At 38.4% G+C, this 20179-nt stretch overlaps 1 protein-coding gene across 22 annotated transcripts in view; it reads left to right on the forward strand.

Moving 5' to 3' along the window:
* Window positions 1-20179, forward strand: part of camk2b1 (calcium/calmodulin-dependent protein kinase (CaM kinase) II beta 1) — a 107955-nt gene that overhangs the window by 40259 nt on the left and 47517 nt on the right. For 13 of the 22 annotated variants that reach the window (XM_036598052.1, XM_036598071.1, XM_036598055.1 and 10 more), the window contains exons 6-7: window positions 4811-4883; window positions 19202-19304. In XM_036598052.1, the coding sequence (XP_036453945.1) occupies window positions 4811-4883; window positions 19202-19304 (176 nt within the window). Of the gene's footprint in view, window positions 1-4810; window positions 4884-11554; window positions 11628-19201; window positions 19305-20179 lie in introns of all 22 variants that reach the window. The other 9 variants (XM_036598051.1, XM_036598053.1, XM_036598072.1 and 6 more) reach the window with 1 other exon arrangement.

Here is a 20179-nt window from a genome sequence, read left to right on the forward strand (position 1 = left end):
GGTCAAAATTAGGTACTATTTTTGAAATTTTCAGTGTTAAAAATATCTTCTACAGAGTTCTGATTCTCTACTACGCAGACTGGTTAGGCTCCAAAAGTACAACTATTATTGTAAAAAGCATTTCAAAACAAAACAATCGCAAAGCAGCATGTACTTGTGCAAAATAGTGATCTAATAAAACAGTACAACTGAGCTATAAATACTACAAAGTGGATAAGATGTGCCCTAATATCTAGTTTTGATCACTAAGTTAGGGGTGTATCAGCAATATAGTTTTGAAATTTACTGCACTGTTACAAACTTTTTCAGTTTTGTAAAACAGTACTGAAAAGGTTACACCTTTAATGGGACAAAATGAAAAATATAACAGTTGCTACCATCTGTTGTAAACATGCCTATTCGCCTCCTTCAGTGGTGCCACAATAGCCTAGATAACAACAACCCAACAAACTGCAAATAAAAAACGAGCTGCAAACTCAGGAAACACTTGATACGTGATAAAGTTAAACAGTAATACAAGAAATTATTAGTAATAATTTAGAATCATACAAGAAAATGACACAGATCAAATTAAAAGACAAACACAACGAAATGTAGAGTTTTAATTAAATGCAAAGTTGGAGAGAGATGCTTTGAGATGCTTCTTAAAAGTGAGCACTGAGCTTGACTGTCTAATCAAACTGAGTTCCACATTTTGGAAGCAGAATAACTGAACGAGTCTCTCCATTGTTTTCTGTATTTTACAGAATGTATTTGCAGAAGGTCAGTATCTGCAGATCTAAGATGATGTGCTGGAACATAAACAGACAGACAGTCTGTGATGTAAGCGGTGCTTTAAGGTCATTTAGAGCCTTAAAAACTAGTACCAGAACTTTCAAATCCATCCTGAATGATACATGTAGCCAGTGCAGCTCTCTTTTTTGTTATTAGCATTGTCATTAGCTTGGGAATTAATTTTTTCTGTATTTTTTTACATCTTAATGTTTAGAGTCGTGTACTTTAGGTAAGACAGTACATGTCAACTGGATATTAGCCAGAGATAATACAAATGAATGCTTCTTCGGGTGCTTTCGAGGTCAAAGAAACACCTTATCCACAGAATATGATGCCATTTTAATGACACATTGAGTCACACTGGATTAATATAAGATGGGGTTAAATGTGGGGTTAAAAAGGACTTAACCCCACTTATGTAAAACTAATCCCACCCGAATACGCTTTTGTCAGCCTAAGTTTAACACACATATTTGATTCAGCCTATGTTGGCCATACTATTCAAGATTCAAGATAGATTTGGACAAATCATGACTCTCTCTTGGAGTTTTTGTGACTTTTTGCAGCACTTACTGTCTTAAAGTGTGCCATTAACGTTATAGTTAAGTCAGCTTATGCTGGTGTGCATGTAAATAGAACTATAAATAGAGTAGTTTTTATTCAGCCCGTGTAAACGTCTTGGTTTGTTCCAGCTTCTTGGACTAACAGGACCTTAATCAGGCTAGTGTGAGCAGGTAAGCGTAACTAGTGTGTGCTGGAGTGCTGGAGCTGTTGCTGCTTACACGTGCAGGTGTTTTGAAAGTATTAAGTAATGTAATAGTGCAGTGTTCTACATGCCTGAGGATAATGTCAGTCAGGCAGCTGTGTTCCACCAATAGACCACCAATAACAAGTGTCATTGTACAAATCATAGGGGTGTAAATCTGAAAGTGACAATTGATTTTGCAGTGTCAAAATATGTGTTGTATTCACTATACATTTTTTAATAAATGTGAATTATACCAAAGTAATCCATTCAAATCTTGATGAAATTACAGATTTCACTGGCATTGAGTTGTTTCCCAAATAATCGTAATTGAATCAAGTCATTGTGAGTTCAGAGATTTACACCTCATTGCACAGTGTTTCTTTCTCTATATCTCTCTCTCTTTCTCTGCCCAATCCTGCCCCCTTATCTCTCTCTCTCTCTCTCTCTCTCCCTCTCTCACTTTCTCACTGTCTCTATCTCTCTTGCCCCCTGTGTCCTCAGAGAGCAGTAGAAACTAGGCCTCCAATTAACTATTGTAATTAGGACTTAATTTCTCTTCTCTCTCTTTCTGTTGGACTTGCTCCTTCTCCTTTTCTTTCTCCCTCTTTCTTTCTCACTCGCTTTTTCCTTTCTCTCTGTCTAACTGTGTCACTCATGGCTTTGTTTCTCTCTTCTGTCAGATGGTGCTGAATAGACGGTAGCACCAGTGTGTGTTTGATTGATTGTAGTGCTTTGTTTTCTGGCTGATCTTGTGGTTTGAATGCAGACTTATGATATATGTTGGAACCAAGGATTAGGGATAATAATACTACCGAATATACAGTAGTTCTCAAGTAATCTGCCATCTGATGGTTTATCTACTAATCTAAACCAAACAAAAAAATTGTATTTGACTGAACAATAACAAACCGTGAATAGGCTTTCAAACATTCCAACAGCCTTTAGATGAACAAGGAAGCCTTTAAAAATAGGTGTGTATCAGGCTTTGTTTCTGGCTGAAAGAGAGAGCAGTAGGAGAGTTTAAAATATGTATTATTAGGGCTGCAAGAACTGGGGTTTTCTGTTGCATGTTCTATCAAGTAGCTTCTCAGATATATGAATATTCTAGATATATTCTAGAAGATAATAAAGGCCCAAAACTGGCGTTTCACTGGTGTAGCACTGGATTTTTAAAAAGTGTTTTTTTTATTATTGTTGTTGTTATTATTACAAATATTATTTATTATCAGAATTGTATTTGTTTTATGTAATAAATAATTTCTGCTTGTTATTTTGCTTGTTATTTTTTTATGAAATAATACAAGGTAATGAAAAAACATCACTGATAAACAATTATTTTCATAGAAAGCAGCAAAAAAACAAAAACAAGTTAAAAATGAAAACTCTTGTCTCAAATTAGAGCCAGTGTTACTTACAAATGAGTAACAGCAGCAGCGAGACTGATGTTCACGGAGAGTCTGTTTCATCACTCACCTTGGAACCCACAAGAACCACCTACTTTAACAGGAAGGGGCTGTTTGACTGACAAGAAAAAAGGCTAACCACAGATCCCAGATTTTGTGTGCTGACAGATTGTTTTGTTCTTTTTAGATTTGAATGTAAAACTGCCCTGATGATGCCATCTTTAGTCCCTCATTTTTAATCATATTATATGCTCAGGAGGTTTTTCTTTTGCATATAAAGGCTGTTAAGCTGCTTGTGTTTTTCTTAGTATCTGTCTTTAATGTGACAGTGTTAGCCAATACTGCTATACAGCGCACTACACATGGTACTGAGCTGGTATTGGCTGTTTCTGTGATGCCACTATGCAGCTCGCAGTAAAACATACTTTTCAATCTATGAAATTTAACTTCACTGCTGTGAGACTTCAGCGAAGGCAAAATGCACGAGTCTGACGGTAAACCAGCAGTAAATAATCCATGAAACTTGTCAGCTATGCAGGCTGGTTATTTAGCAGGTTAGTTAAGCCTCTAGTGACGTGTGTGATGAGCCAGTAGGCTAATTTTCTCATTGTGCTCTGTGAAATATAGTAGCAATCGAGGCCAGCGACATGCATCATTGAAAAACGCCTGAAAAGTGTTTGTATTCACGCATAATGAAGTGGTGGGGTATTCAGGTCAAATTTTGTTCTTACGTGGGTGCTCCAAAAGCAGAATTCAGGTAGCATTTCTGAAAAATAAGGAGCAAATGCGTGCCTTTTGCTTACAATGTAGATCCCTGGATAATCTAATTCTATTGAATATTTATTGCAGCCCTGATCATCATCATCGTACCGGTCGCCAAATAATCACTATCAATTTATCAAGATGATAAATTTGAATCAAATCAGATTTAATTAAGAAATCATGAAGGCCCAAAAGTCTCCATCTGCAAATGTCATATATCTATATATTGTTTAGACGGTTTGTGTGTGGGTGTGAATTGTGGATGATTAATCGCTAAACCTCCTGTATAATCCTTTTCACTGTCAGATTTAATGATTTAATATTGGTGTTTGGAATCAGAGCAGCAGAGGTTTCACAATGTGGTTACTGCGGTATTCTTTGTGTGTGTGTGTGTGTGTGTGTATGTATATGTGTGTGTGTAAGAGAATTCTGCAGGCTGTCTTGCTGCTCTAGTAATTAGTCACACATACTAGACATTTAAGCCCACACACACACACACTCTATACTTAACTCATGTCTTTCTCTCTTCCTCCTCCTCCTCATTTCTCTCTATATCACTCTGTCCTCTCTCTTTCACCTGACATCCTATCCTCTTAGTCACCATGCTCTCTCTCTGTCTCTCTCTCTCTCTCTCTCTCTCTCTCTCTCTCTCTCTGTTGTTAGCATGTCAGACTGTGTGCTGTTGCTGGTTTTGTGTCTCATCATGTTGAAAATGTTTTGTCTCCTCACCTCCTCCACTCTTCACTTCTTCTTTTTCTCCTCCACTCTCTCGCCTCTTTTACTCTTTCTTTTTCTTTCTCTCTTCTCTCCTTTTGTCTGATTCACCGCACCTCTCCAATTCCCCCTCCGTCCTCTCATCTTCCCTGATGGCTTATTACATTTAATTCTGTTCCATTCTAATTTATCCAATTCTGTTCGGTTCCATTTCATTTTATGTAACTTGATTTGTTGATTCATTTCTGGTTTGTATCACCATCGTTCACCATCATATATATATCTATACCTATATATTTTTTCTCTTCACTCATCCTCACTTCTCCTCTCACTCTCTCCCTTCCATCACTCCTCTTGTCCCCCTTTCCCCCTTCCCTCTTCTTTTTCTCCCCTGTTTTTGTCTTCACAGTCACTGTATCCATCAGATTCTAGACAGTGTCAATCACATTCACCAACATGACATAGTGCACAGGGACCTGAAGGTTAGTATGTAGCTCAGTCACATCCTTCTCTGCCTGTCCGTCTGTCTGTCACTGCCTGCACCTGTCCGTCTGTCTGTGGGTCTTGCCTGCCTGTCTGTCTGTCTAATTGTCAGTGGCATCATGAGCTTTCGTTCTTGCATTGCCTGTGCCCCCCCACCCCCAACATACCCCTTCCTAGTGTCCTTATTCTGTACATCAGTTTACTGTAGCCAAAGCACTAGTGTTGAACTATTGCCAGTGTTTTTCTAAGTTTTTTTTTTGGTTTAGACAGTTCATTTACCCCAAATCTACTCTCTCTGTTGAGTTTGGTTTGTATTTTTTATCTTGTTTACTCTGCTGTAAAAGCTCACATTTTTAGTCACTTTTAATTTTAATTATTGTAATGTTTATTGGTTTATAGGAACTCAAGCCTAAGATACACTGATACTATAATGATGTTACTTTTTTCCTTTACATAACAATAATTTAAAAGCTTATAGCTTTACAAATTTCTCTAATTTTTTTCGCTTTCCAGCCCACTATGGCTGAATATTATGCATCATAAAAAATAACTTGGGTACTGCAGCAATAAAGCTACTGAATGTGCCATTATTAAAGCAGCTTGCAGACTCCGCTAAGCTCTTTCTTCCAAAGCGGGTGGCAGATGCCCTCTCTATCTGTCTCCCTTGCTATCTCTTGAATAATTTGGTGGCTGGGGCAGAAGCGAGTGTGTTATACGTTACTATAGAACCCCGGGGTGACACACACACACACACACACACACACACACACACAAAGAGACTTGTAAGTGCTCACAGTGATGTTTCTGTCACAATAATCCATTTTTTTATGTATTGTAACCCCACTTTACAATGACTGATTTACATTGAGGAGCCTGTCTGACACTGCTTATAGTCTTATGTAATCTCTTTATACTTTATATATCATTCTGCCTGTCTCATATTCATATAATACTTCTGAAGATGGTCGACAAGTTAGATTTGTTTTCTTTTTTTTTAATTTTGAAAGATGTCTTTATAATATACACAACAGCTTTTTTATTACACTTATTTTTAATGTATTTATTTTATTAACTGTTTGGAGACTTTAGAGTAAATAATTAAATGTTTTCTTGTTAACTCTAGAATTATTTTTATTCAGCCATACATTTGGTTCAGCAACAGTTTCACATGAGAAGAAAATTTAATGAAAATTTTGTAAACAAAATCATGTAATTATTTAAATGTTTTGTATGATGAACTTCCAACTTTCAGATTTGTTTTTTTTTTTTGTGCCATTATTTACATTTGTTTCTCACTGAAACAGATTCTCTAGATTTGACAGTGAGTCAAAAAATGGTCAATTATAAAAGTAATCCTTATTAATTTTAAGTAGATATCTGTTTGAAGCTGTCTAGAACAGGTGACCCTGTGTAGAGTGGTGTAGAGGCTCAGCTCAGCGCTCTAATAGCCTTTCTGGATAGTGTGGAGGTTACAGCCTGACACAGTAACATTTGTAACAGTCCTCCTGCAGCAGCACCCCAAAGACTTTCCTCCCAGCAGGCCACAGCACTCAACAGCTGACAGTGGGGGAGGTGAAGAGAGAAGACACACACACACACACACAAACACACACACACACACACACACACACACACACACACACACACTTACTTACACGCTCATAATCACATATTCATGTCTTCATACTCACTTTGACATCTTCACACGCTGACATGCATGAGGCACAGTTTCATACCAGATATGTTGTTGCTCCTATTCGTACATTAACAGTTGTATGCAAAATTTTGGGGGCCGCTCGTCAAATGACATGTTTTCGTTGATTGTGATTTTCTTAGTGAACACATCCTCTATGGAGAAAACACTTTTGCACATTTTGATGCACAATTACTGTTTATTTGCTGAATTTAACATATTGGAGAAAAATAACATACACATAAAATGTGGCCTGAGCATAAGTTATGGCACATTTTATATTTTATATTTTTGTTTTTTTTTCCAATTTGTTAATCTCAGCAAACAAATAGAAATTGTGCACTAAGAATGACATATTTCAGTTTGTTCTCCATAGAGGATGCATCCACTAGGAAAAATCAGTAAAACATCATTTGACTAGGAGATGTTCATACGGCTGTTTGTAGTTTATATAGTACACTCACATGACTGCATAGCAACGTACATGGTACTTCACTGGTACCATCTCAACAATGAAAACTACCTCTTAAATGTTGGTTACACATTCTGTTCACCCCTCTCTCAGTCACAGAGAGAGTGGTGGTGTGGTGTGACCTGTGCAGTATTTATTCATTGGAAGGGACAGTGCTCTAATTTACTGCTCTGATCTTTAGTGCCATGCCAGTTAGAGTAAATCAGAGAGCACACACACTCACACAGATATAGCACAGTCTGTTAGTCCTATACACACACACACACACACACACACACACACACACACACACACACACACACAGACATATACACACACACACACACAGACAGTTATATTCACACGTTTACTCTCTCTTTAGTTGGTCTTTCTCTCATTTTTCCCCTCTGTCTCTCTTTATCTCTCTCTCTTTCTCTCTCTCGCTCTCACTCTCTCTCACTCTCTTTCCATCTCTGTCTCTATCTCTCTCTTTCTTTCTCTGTGTAACACAATTTCAGGTGCTATTTTGGATTCATGATGTTTGCATTACATTGAACTAGGCATGTGTCGATATAACAATTTGCTATCAGGATAATAATCTAGCCTTCTGTCATGGATTACAAGCACTAAGTGTATAAGACAGTAAATGTACATACATGTACTTTTCTCATTGTCATTGTTAATACAGATAATGTTGGTGCTCATATTTTTATAGGATTTTTGTCTATGGAAAAATTTTCTCTGATATTTTAATGGCCATTGATTGATTTCCATTAGAATTTTTTTTTGAGGGGGGTGGGGGATGGGTAAGGGTGGACCCTCTAACTAGCACATCAAGTATGAACAGATAGCATTGCAACCTTTACCATGAACTGTGAAAGTACCAGAAACACACCAAAACAGCTGTACAAACATCCCGTAAAGTGTCTCATAATGTGACAGCATGTCTTGTGAAACCAGAGCCACATCCTATCTAAAAAAAAATGATCTCTCAACGCTGTGATGGTATCCACGATAATTTGTGAATAACATAAAAGCTGGCATTTGATTGAAGGTGAGTGCTGCAGATCATCTCAGTCGGTAATTATTGGCAGGTTAAATGTTAAAGAAATTATTTAATGTTTACATTTTCTGTTTTATATATCGCTGCTGTCAGAACAAAACTTTGTATCTCCAAAATGGTACCTTTACAGGAGAAGGAAAAAGCCTACTTTACTTTTAATGTAAGTCAATGGAACCAGACTTCTTTTCGAAGTAATTTTGGGTAATTTATTTTGGTTTATTCATTATGAAATTTAGACACAATGTAAAGGGCAACAGACAGTTTCAAATTATGTCTAAAACTGAAAAATGACAAAAATGGAGGTACAAGGTTTTGTTCCGACAGCAGCGATATACTTAAGTGGACCCCAGTAACATTAGCTGCAGTGGAATTGTAAATTGTTGCTTACAGTGCCCAGCGAATAATACTTAATATGTGTTATTGTGAACAATATTACAAATTACAATTATTACAAATAACAGCACGGATAGAGTGCTTCTCAACGGTGTCATCAGAACTAACTGTTATAACTGAACTTTTTGTAGTTTTGCACTGCATAGATGATCATTATGTACCGGCACACTGTACACTGAGTATGGTGTAGCCATGACCTTATTGATCCCCTCGTTGTGTGTTATATAACTATTAGCTATTCAAGCATAGCTAACCTGTTAGAATTAGCGTCCGCACTGTGATATAGCCTAGCTTTGCCCCTCCTGAACCCCTCCACACTCCCCCCAGCCTACACTCTGCACCCCACAGCACTACTGCACCCTCTACACTGACGCATGACGACACGCTGCGGTCTCCTAGCAACCAGCTCGCATGCATGTGTGCGTTGCTGCTGCCCCACAGTGAGCATGTAAACAGCCTCCCACACACGCGTATGCACACACACACACACACACACACACACATGTAATCTCTTTTACACACACACACACACACGCAAAGGAACATCACATGATTGTTTTTCCAGTATTTGTATTGATATATCTATCCAGTCCTGTATAGATATATGGTAACTTGTGCATAGTTTTGTGTCCATCTCCCTGTGTGGTTCCCCTGTGCCAGATTTCATCTCCTAAACACTGTTTCCTTCTGTAACTGACTGCATTTGTCACAATAGAGGGCAAGAATCTGTTTTTGGTCTGTTCTGTGCTTTTTTTATTGTGGTATTAGTAACACCACAGTTCTGTACATCTTCTACTACTGAATATAGAATTCCTGGCTAATAGGATTTCTGTACTGAACTGTACAGCTGTACTCTGTGATGAAGGTAGTTCCTATAGATCTGTACATGGAGAGGTAGAGAATCTAGATTAGAAAAAAAGAGAATTCTCCATAGACACACTGCCTTACCTCCCAGCCTAGCACTATCACTCTGTCACAGAATGTGTGTAGTCGGCTAAAGCTTTTAAAATCTGCTGGAGAATTCTAGACACCAAAGTCCAGTCTTGAGCTAGTTTTGAAGTTTTGTGGTTGTGGTTTAGTTAGTAGGATTTCTGGTCATAATACCTGATGTCTTGAATGCACGTCATTGGCAAAACAGCTGCCCTGTTTCATTAAAATCAGGAAACATTATGTTGTTTCTTTTGCAATTCTGGCTGATCATTAAGGGAAGTAATCTAATTGACCTGTCAGAACTCCACCCACAAATGCTTTGTTTCATAGTGTTCATAACTGTGGACCGTTTCTGTTGGTCCATTCATCATGAAACTTTCACACAAGGTGAACGGCCGCTAGAGCTTTCAGATTATTTCAAACAGATTGAATGTTCTTTTTTAATCTGTTTCAATTTATCAAACCTCAGAAAAACATAAAACTGTGATGCATATAATGAATCGAGTATTGTGATATATATTTTTGCCATGTCACCTACCCCTAAATTACAGTGTATAATTAATTTCAAGTTATATTTATTTTGTATGCGTGTCAAAGGTCACGTTAATATCGTTGTTAATATTGATTTATTTATTTATTTATTTTTTTGTCATGTACTTTAGCAACAGCAACAACCAGTTTGGTTTCAGTTATGTACAACAATACAGTTGTTAACATAGCAACAACAGCTCAGTAGTGTAGAACTCTGTAGAGTGCAAAGCTCAGCTCATTGTAAACTGTTAACACAATGTTGTTTACTGACTTAAAGCAAACTTCGCTACAATTTGACATTCAGTAGCTACAAAAGAATGCGTTTGTGGGTGAAGCGTAGGTCAACAGCATTACCAAGCTTATTCTGTAGTTCATAGGTCACAAACTAGAGACCTTGAATCCGGTTTCCAGCCCTGGGTTATTCTTATGAACATGAGTAATACTAGGACCCAACTTGAAGTATTTTGATTTTTTATTGTTGATATACAAACAGTGATGCCTGGTTATATAATTAAATTAACAGTACATTTACTTGATTTTAAATGAAGTTTTAATAATTTAATAATAATTTTATAGTTTAATAACATTTTCTAATTTAAGTGATTGTCATTACTGCAACACAGTAAGGTTTGGAGATAAATCTGTAAATTATTTTTTTGTTTTGTTTTTTCACAACTTTTCTGTATCTGTATACTGTTGGCGGACTAAGAATTTAAAAGATGGAAATCATTCAAGTAAAGAGATTCAACAGTTAAAAGTACTACAAACTCAACACAAAAACTTTTTTCTAAGTAATAAAAAATTAAAAATGATAAACATGGGTAATGAGAAACCCCTATGTGTAAATGTTCCCGTAGTAAGAATTAGGGTTAAAAAAAGCCAAAACATTTTAAAATAGAACACTGAGTTCATTGTATGAGTGGATCTGCTCAGTAATACGAATGTTGTTTATCTGCTTGATGCTTATGGCCCTCAGGTGTTTGTAATAATTTGTGAGAATGACCCTCTAGATTTTGTAATCCCATGAAGTTATTGTTGTTCTAATAAATGTAACTGGCTTCCTAGCGTCATGGAAACTGGATTCAAGGTCCGCAGTTGAAGACCTGTGCTATCACTAATAGTGTACTTGTTATATCACTGTGAATATCGGGAAACCATTGTATTTAAGCCATTTAGTCTGTTGTTTGAGTTGTCTCTCACAGCTAAAGCCCTGCCTCCAGGCTGTTGAGTGGTTTACATCATTTTTAGCCAAGTGGTTTCAATCCATTAACCAAATTATGGGCCCAGCTCCAAAAATATAGCATCATAGCAGAAGCTGAAAATATCTCTGTGCTCATTGCACCATTGGTCATTATCTATTACTGCTGTAATAGGTGTTAATGTCTCATACTACCCTAATAGACACTTATGCTTGCTGAAGCAGGTTTTGCCACTGATGTGTTCCTCACTCTTCTTGGGGAGTGGGGAGGCAAGAGCTTGTGTCTATAGAGATATACCCCCCCAACCCTTCCTGCCCTGCCCCAAGTTTCACCCCTCCCCCACCCCTGGCCTGTGCACGGGACTGTAGCGCTGCTCAGACTAACATGCGCCCCCTGGTGTTTGCATGCAGTCATTGCATCCAGCAGATCCTGGAGGCGGTGCTTCACTGCCATCAAATGGGCGTGGTGCACCGAGACCTGAAGGTGAGTGACAGGTGTCATGTCATTGTCTGCTGAGTAGTGTTTGAACAAGTATGTGTATGTGTATGTGTGTCTGGGATTGTGCAGGTGATATGGCGTGTGGCGTGTGGGATGTAGAAATGTTGCTCCTACTGTGTGAAATATCTTCTTGTAGTGTTCTGATCATTCAGTGATAGCTACATTGATGAAGTCTCTTTCATAGTAGGTCACGTAAGACTACAGCAGCTGAAGTGAAGAGTAGTTTTCGTAAAAAATGTTGGCTGATTGTAACTATGTAGCCAAGAATCTGACTTCATAATGATTACACTATACATAATATGTCCAAAAGTATCTAGACACTTTCTGATTAGTGAATTCAGCTACTTTAAGGTGCATCCATTGTTGAAGGTGTTCAATTACACACACACAGCTTGTGTAATCTCCACAGAAGAGCACTGACCATTAGAATGGAACACTCCGGAGCAGCCTCACGTCACCATGCCCATCTAGAAGGTTTTAAAGCCCCCAGTGTTGGGCTGTGGAGCTGAGTAGTGCATTCTCTGGAGTGATAAAGCTACATCCAGTACATTTAGGATGTGTTGGAGTGGTGTTTGTGCCTCAGAGCTAATCATCCGTTGTATCTGCAATCACACATAGTTTCCATCTAGCACCATTGTCACTCAAGTTGGACGATTTAAGCATTCGAAAACATGGCATCTGCAGCTTTAAGATGCCCACAAGTAATTATATTTGTTTCACAATCTGTTTTATTTTAATGCGTAACATTAGTCCATGTCCTGAATCAGGCCTACTATGTTGTCTGGCACTCTGTAACAATTTGATGTAGATTTTTATTTTTTAACTGTGGTCAAGCTTGTTAAACTGATAAAGCTGTGCTGCAGACTTCCACACATGGAACACCTTCCCTCACCAAACATGAACTGAGGTTTAGAAGAGTTTTTTTTTTTTAATTATGATTACACAGTGTGATTTATGGATTGTAAATATATGATGTATAACAACAACTACCAAACCAGAGCAAGAACAAAGTTAGCTTCTGACAAAGAGCAAAGTTTCTGACCAGAAAGCATTTTATTTTCTCCAAAGTAAGACGGATGGGCGGGTAATGTGGTGTTACCACAGAACCAGTTGTGCTGAAACTGGTTACTGGAGAGAGAAAATCAGTTTAGAGAATATTCTGTCTGTCATCGTGAGGAGCAGCCCGCAGTCTGTATTTACTCCTTTATAACTCCTTTATTCTGTTGTGCTCGGACGGTGTGGTGGTGGCCCAGGAGAGCAGCTCTTCATCTGTCAGTTGTCACTGATTGCTGGCTAGAGGGCTTGATTGGTCTATGATATATTGCACACAATATCACAACCTTACATCAGTACCCGACCTCACTAATGATCTTGTATGCAATCAAATCCTGACAGCAGTGTTCCAGTATCTAGTGTTGAAGGCTGTCCACAAGAGTAGAGGCTGTAACTGCAGCAAAAGGGGGATAAAGGGGAGACAAATACCCTTGATTTCTGAGAGAATAGCTGAAGGAGTCAGTGTCTGCAAACGTTTGGAGATACAGTATACATGTTCCTACCGTCATAATACCTCTTAAGCACTGAGAGCGCACTGCTGAACCCCATTAGTGACATGGGAAAAATTTCTATCTCTCCTTCAAAATAACAAAGTTTCACTCTTTACTCTAATGGAAGTGTAATTTCTTATAAAGCACAGTGCTGAGAGGGAGCGAGTGTAGTCAGCAGGTGCAGACCAGTCACCACACCCAGGTTCGAGTGCACCTCTGTGACCTCTTGACCCGTGCTGACACTTCTGAAAAATGCACAGTTTTTGTTAACTTAACCAGCTTCCCTGCATTACAGTAAGTGGAACTGCAGTTGAGATTGTAAGTAAAATGACTAATCCTGTGGACGCTCAGGATTCCTGATGCTTTTCCACATCAGATCAGTTTTGATAATACAGCTATTACCAGTTTGTTCAGCTGACTGCGAGTCATACATACTCGCAGTAGTTTACTGTGCAGTAACTTTGTGGTCTGAAGTGTGAGTTCAGCCGCAGCTGCAGACACAGTAGGATCCTGCCTGGAGGGACTTGTTTTGGAAGATTAGTTAATCTTCTTTGAAAGACTCCATTGTTTGCCGTGATGAGCGCTGTTGGCTGTCTTGTCTTTAATGAGCATGTGTGTGTGGTCTTGTTCTGCATGTGTCGGTGACTTTTACCTGTTTGATATGAATTTCTCAAAGTGAATCTCTTAAGTTTACTAGGGATGCAAAACATAAGAAAGAAGGCATATAGGCCTTACAGAAAGATCACTAATAGTACATACATTTAAAGAGTAGAATAGTCTTGGAGGTTTGTATATTAAGTCATGGCAATAAAAACAGTCAAAGTGCCAAAATACCTTTTGCGAGAATTAAACTCTACACAGTTATTTTTAAAGGGACACTGGCAAACTCATGTCCTTCAGTGGTGCTTCAGTACAATTCTGATAACTTACCTTGAATGTGAAAGGAATTCACTGTGGGGTGGAATTAGAGCATGATAGATGGCAAATTTAGTGCTAAGAAAGCGAATATCTTATTGCAGTCATGTAACTGTGGGACCTGATTTAAAATAATGACTAATATGCTGAGAATGGATTGCTTAAATGAGACTTCTCTGATAATGCAGACTATTCGGACCTATTTCTGATATGCATGTGCACTGCTGAGTGACGTGTGCATGCGCGTCAGTAGATGGTGCCTAGCAACACGGTAGTGGTGTGGGTTGACGAGCAGCAGTAAAAATTCTCATGGCACTATATGTAATGGCAGTATTTCGTAGTATCAGTGCAACCAATTGCAGTCGATAAAGGCCAAATTTTGGCTCCCACACATAATGCTGACAATGCTTAATCTTTTCAAAGATTCCTTTACAAACTAATCACTCAGTGATAAAGATATCAGCCACAACACGGCGTTTAGTATCGGCTAGCATTATCAGCCAGAACAACTCGTTAACTATTGGTTATCGTTATCAGCCAGAACTAGGTATTAAATATCAGTTATTGTTATCAGCCAAAACAAGCTGTTAAATATTAGATATTGTTATTGGCCAGAACAAGCCGTTAAATATTGGTTATCATTGTCAGCCAGAATAAAGTGTTGAATGGCGATAACATCATCAGCCAAAAAAAGCCAATAATATCAGTTAGAAGATGAAGATGTTAAAGTGGAATTCCTCTGATTTTTTTAAATGTCTTGTGGGTCAATTATTATGTTATAAACTAAGTCATTCAGAGTGACATAATGCAAAATACACCTTTCTAAAGAATCTTGCCAGTGGTGTTGATAGGAACCAGATGTCCAATGTGTTTAATGACTCTCACATAAAGCTCCCTCATATAAAGTTATTACATGAAATTCTTATAAATATGCCACCTAATAACTGAGATGTTGTTATATAGTAGTAGTTTGAGAAGTTTTGGCCTGAACATATTTTTAATATCCAGGGTAAAATCAATACGTTTCTCGAGAATGAAGCATTTCACATTAAATTTCTCTGAATTACTTTGTTTACATCTCAGAGATTCAATCATGTAGAAATTTTACATTTCTGTGGAATTCCTTTTTAAACACCATTTATCGTTATTGGCCATGTGTGCTGCGTTATTGTTTAGTAGGCTAGTAGGTTCCCTTGAGTGCAGGGCCACTCCGGTTTCGCGCTATCAGTGTCTGCCTAAATTGGAGTGCCCTTTTGAATGGAGGTCTGCGACTCCCACTCTTCCAGAGCAGGAATGCAGCAGCCTCAACCGCAATGAGAGTGCTCTGGAACGCACATACACCCCACATAGAGAGCTCTGTCGACTCCAGCCACAGCAGGATCTGTTCTCCTATCACACACACATGCATAGCTGATGGTCTTTTAGCCGTGAGCTGGGTTTTTCTGTGTGTGTCTTTCTGTGTAGGTCTGTTCATGTAGGTTTAAAAGGAAATTGGAAAGTGGTGCAGGTTAGTACAGAAACTCCACAGTTTAAGGATGAGCGTGAGGGAGATTTTTCCAGCTTTGCTGTTCATCAAAATTCCTCCCACAATCCAGCCTTAAGACTTGGATTAGTTCCCTGTGTTCTGACACTGTGCAGTGCTGGCAAGTTTAACCTCTCAGAAATAATACTAAGCTCTAGCTGTGTGATATTACTGCTCTTGGGTGACTAAAATGCTGAGAAGAGCTAAAAGAAGGGGAGGCTAGGGAAGCTTGATTTCTAGCTTTGGGTACTGAAATGAACAGGGATGTCACAAAGAGCATTACAGAGTCAGTAGAAGGTTTGAAGTGACCAGTCATGCAATGATGTCACAGAGAATTAACAAGTCAATAGAAAGTTGAAGTAAACAGGGTAGTATTGATGTCACACAGACAATTACTGAGTCAATAGAAAGTTGTAGTGAGCAGGGTGGTAGTGATGTCACAAAGAGAATTACTGAGTCAATAGAAAATAGATGTAAACAGGGTTGTAGTGATGTCACACAGAGAATTACTGAGTCAATAGAATGTTGTAGTGAACAGGGTGGTAGTGATGTCACAAAGAGAATTACAGAGTCAGTAAAAGGTTGAAGTAAACAGGGTGGTAGTGATGTCACAAAGAGAATTACAGAGTCAGTAAAAGGTTGAAGTAAACAGGGTGGTAGTGATGTCACACAGAATTACAGAGTCGCTAGAAACTTTGGAGTAAACAGGGTAGGAGTGACGTTACAAAAAATAAAAGGTTGCAGTAAACAGTCAGGCAGTGGCATCACAAAGAGAATAACAGAGTCAGTAGAAGGTTAGAAGTGAGCAGTCAGGCAGTGATGTCACAGAGAATTAACAAGTCAATAGAAAGTTGAAGTTAAAAGAGTGGTAGTGATGTCACAAAGAGAATTACTGAGTCAATAGAATGTTGTAGTGAACAGGGTTTTAATGATGTCACAAAGAGAATTACTGAGTCAATAGAGTGTTGTAGTGAACAGGGTGGTAGTGATGTCACACAGAATTACAGAGTCGCTAGAAACTTTGGAGTAAACAGGGTAGGAGTGACGTTACAAAGACAGTTGCGGAGCCAATAAAAGGTTGAAGTGAACAAGATCATAGTGATATCACAGAGAGTTAATAGTAGGTGGGATTCTGCTGATGTTCTTCATCTTGTATGTCCTGATGAGCGATGTGAAAGAACAGGTTACAGGTGAAACGGATTTAACTGGTGAATCTCTGCACATTTCTGCTGTAATGAGGTGGACATTTCGCCCCTTCTTTTGTGATGCAGAGCATACTCTAGTGCCTAAGAGAAGTGAGAGAGGGAGAGAGAGCTAGATGAAGGTGGATTGCAGTGATACAAGCCCCTGCAATGCAGGAAAGAGATATAAATGTGTCACGTTTAAACTGCAGTGGTGTCTCTTCTGAAGGGCGTTTGTGCTTTGTCAGGGTTTTGGTAGAGTTATATAATATCTTTGTCAGTTATATGATAGCAGGCGCATGCGTTTGTGTGTGTTTGTGTATAGAGTATTAGGACGTCCTGTACAGTATAGCACATTTTAGTATCATTAGTGACAGAGAGTAATGAGGCTAGCAAATCTGGGTCATCTGGGAGAAGAACGCATACACATTTAAAATCAGCACAGGCAAACAATGCTTTTGCCAAACCCCACATTCAAAAGAGTCATATAGCTACAAAACAGTGAAGCTGCAATTTTCTGTTAGTCTTTCCTTCATGACTTTCCTACAGTGATTACAAACTTCTACCTGCTCACCACCTTTAGTTTTGAAATACATCTGTTGTGTTGTGTTTATGAATTGACATACAGTTCTGTGTAAGCGTCAGAGATCTCCCTTCATTTGTTTCATTTTCAGTTACAACAGCCATTAAGTTGTTCATTTTTCAATATCAGGAAAAAGCAGAAAACTTGTATTTAACAGAACATGACACGGAAGCCTCAACAACTAGACATAGTATGATTTTGTATTTAGTGTGTCCACTCTTTGCCTTTATCTTTTTAGTGTGTCCACTCTTTGCCACAGCATTCTTTTCAGAAGACTTTTTCAAAGAAATCTTCAGGGATATTTTTTCACACCTCCAAAGTTCAGTCTAAGAAGTTGGTTGCACTCTGGGTGGTCAGTCCATTGTTCCGACAACAGCAGCAGCTTCTGTTTCCTTTTCTCAGTAAAGGCTTCTTGACAGCTACACATTCTTTCAGGCCCATAGTAAAACCTGTGGATTTATTCAGATCTGGAGCTTGATTTTCTCCTCTCTCTCAAAGATGAAAGCTTTAAGTGCTGTTTATCTGATGGGGACAGTTTTGGTGGGCTGCCCGGTCTTGCATGGTTGTTAGGAGTCCCATTTTCTCTGTATCTTTTAATAATTTTTTGAACTCCAGTTTTTTCACTTATTTTACACTTATATACTTAAGCCCACTTTACGCTGTGCGATTACAGTAGCCTTTTACATTTACAGCATTGCACATTATGTGAGATGCTGCTGATAAAATCTTGGCCAAACTCTATGTCAGACTGATTTTCTGGCAGTAGATTTACGATGAAAGAGAAAGAAAACATTCTTTGTATGCTTTCTTTTTTTTGCTGAAAAATTGGACAATACAATAAAAAAAAACCTTGTTGTGATCATAATGCTTTGTCTGAAATAGATAACACACATATATAAGATGGCTAAGAAGGAGAGGTTGGAGCTGTTGTTGGCTGGGGGAAAAATCAACATGGAATGCTCATTTTACAAAGTGAACTTGAGGTCAGTAAGCAAATTTTTCTGTCCCCGACTGAATGCTGGACCAGACTAATAACATAAGCTAATATTCAAAAACTCGTCATCAGTTAAGTTTTTACCTTTATTTATCATCTCTCTCCCTCTCATCCACACATAAACAAATACACATGATTTCATGCTGCTCTTTATTGGTTGTTTTTAGAGTGTCTCACACTGTGAGTCTTTGGTTCCAGGGGCACTAAATTGATTGTCATGAAGCTGGCACATTAAACGTTCAAAGCCCACGAATTTTAACTCTCAATCCAAGAATTCGTTGACAATTTTTGCCCGTGACTGAATTATCGAGACAACTACCACACAGTATAAACCTGTCTTCAATTGTGCAAGTGGGTTAACTTATGTCTAGCCTCCTGAGAAATGTCTCCTGAAAAATAAATAACTTGTAAAGACTGATTTGATTGGAAATCAAATAAATGAAGAGAGATCTCTGATTTTGCACAATGCAGTGTGTGTAACTGTGATACAGTCAAAGCCATATATGAGCTAAACTATCCATAGTTTAAATCGAGTTTCTGCTAAGAACAGTGCTCTGTTTTGACTTGGGAGTGTGTCTCTGTGTATGTGAGTGTGTTTGTCTTAACAAATGAACGTAGGGAAGGTGTGAGATTGTGTGTGTGTGTGTGGATTTTGCTGTGTTGCTCATATGTGCATTTAGCTCTCAGCAGTTTGTGTGCGTATGTTTGCATGTATAGCGTGCCTGGCAGTGTGTGTTCAATATCTCTGTAAGTGTATGTGTTTCTGTGTGCGCTGGGTGTTCTTGTGGAAGTACTAATGTTGTGCCTGCTCCTCATCCAGCCAGAGAACCTGCTCCTGGCCAGCAAGTGTAAGAATGCCGCTGTGAAGCTGGCCGATTTTGGCTTGGCCATCGAGGTGCAGGGAGATCAGCAGGCATGGTTTGGTATGTAGCTGCAGCAGCACTACTGTAGCACCATTTTTCTTTTAAGTCACATTTACTAGCACTAGACTGACTAATTTCCTGTTCACCTAGCAGTTATGTGACCTTTATTTTTCCCATTCAGACATTTTAAAGCAGCGCTTACCGCTGATTCCTGTTAAATGCTAGCAACTGCTGTCTAAGGGGGCATTCAGATGATGCCTTTTCAGACTCTCTCAGGCATTTGTTGTCTATGGTGAAACATGCTCTGCAACTGAAAAAAGCACTCCTTAAGCCTTTGCAGCACACTTTGCGTTTTTAAACTGCACACTTAAGTTGAAAAAGTGTCACCTTTGTGCTGAATGCAACAAAAAAGTGTTACATGTCATCCTCAGCTGACCAATCATCATCGAGGGTGCCTTCATTGACTCATTAACATTGAGGAAAGGCTAGTTTTCAAACATAGCGAATGCTGTCATTGCTCTTTCTTTTATATGTGTCTTGATGTAGACACATAATCTAAGTTTTCTGTATATTATTACATATGTTTTTTTCAAAATGCTTATCAATCATCTTAGTTGTTCATGTTCTCTCACAATGCAGTCTCTTGTTTAGCTGTTTAGCTATTTAGCCATTAGCTATATAGTTATTCAGTCAAATATGTTAAGAAGTGCATTCTGCTTCTTTTGAATGGGCCCATATCCTACATTTTTCTCGAATTTTGTTTTTTCCTTTTAGGTTCCACTTGCAACATCTGTGTGGTTTTATGTTCCAAAATGGTCATAATTCATTTTTAATCACATTAATTCATTTTTCAGACTATTTTTATCCCATATAATTTAAAAAAGCTGTTTTTGTTACTGTACCTTTGTTATTAGATAAATAGCCTCTTTTCTGAT

Source organism: Colossoma macropomum, unplaced genomic scaffold, assembly GCF_904425465.1.
Source record: "Colossoma macropomum unplaced genomic scaffold, Colossoma_macropomum, whole genome shotgun sequence".
NCBI classification, from domain to species: Eukaryota; Metazoa; Chordata; class Actinopteri; order Characiformes; family Serrasalmidae; genus Colossoma; species Colossoma macropomum.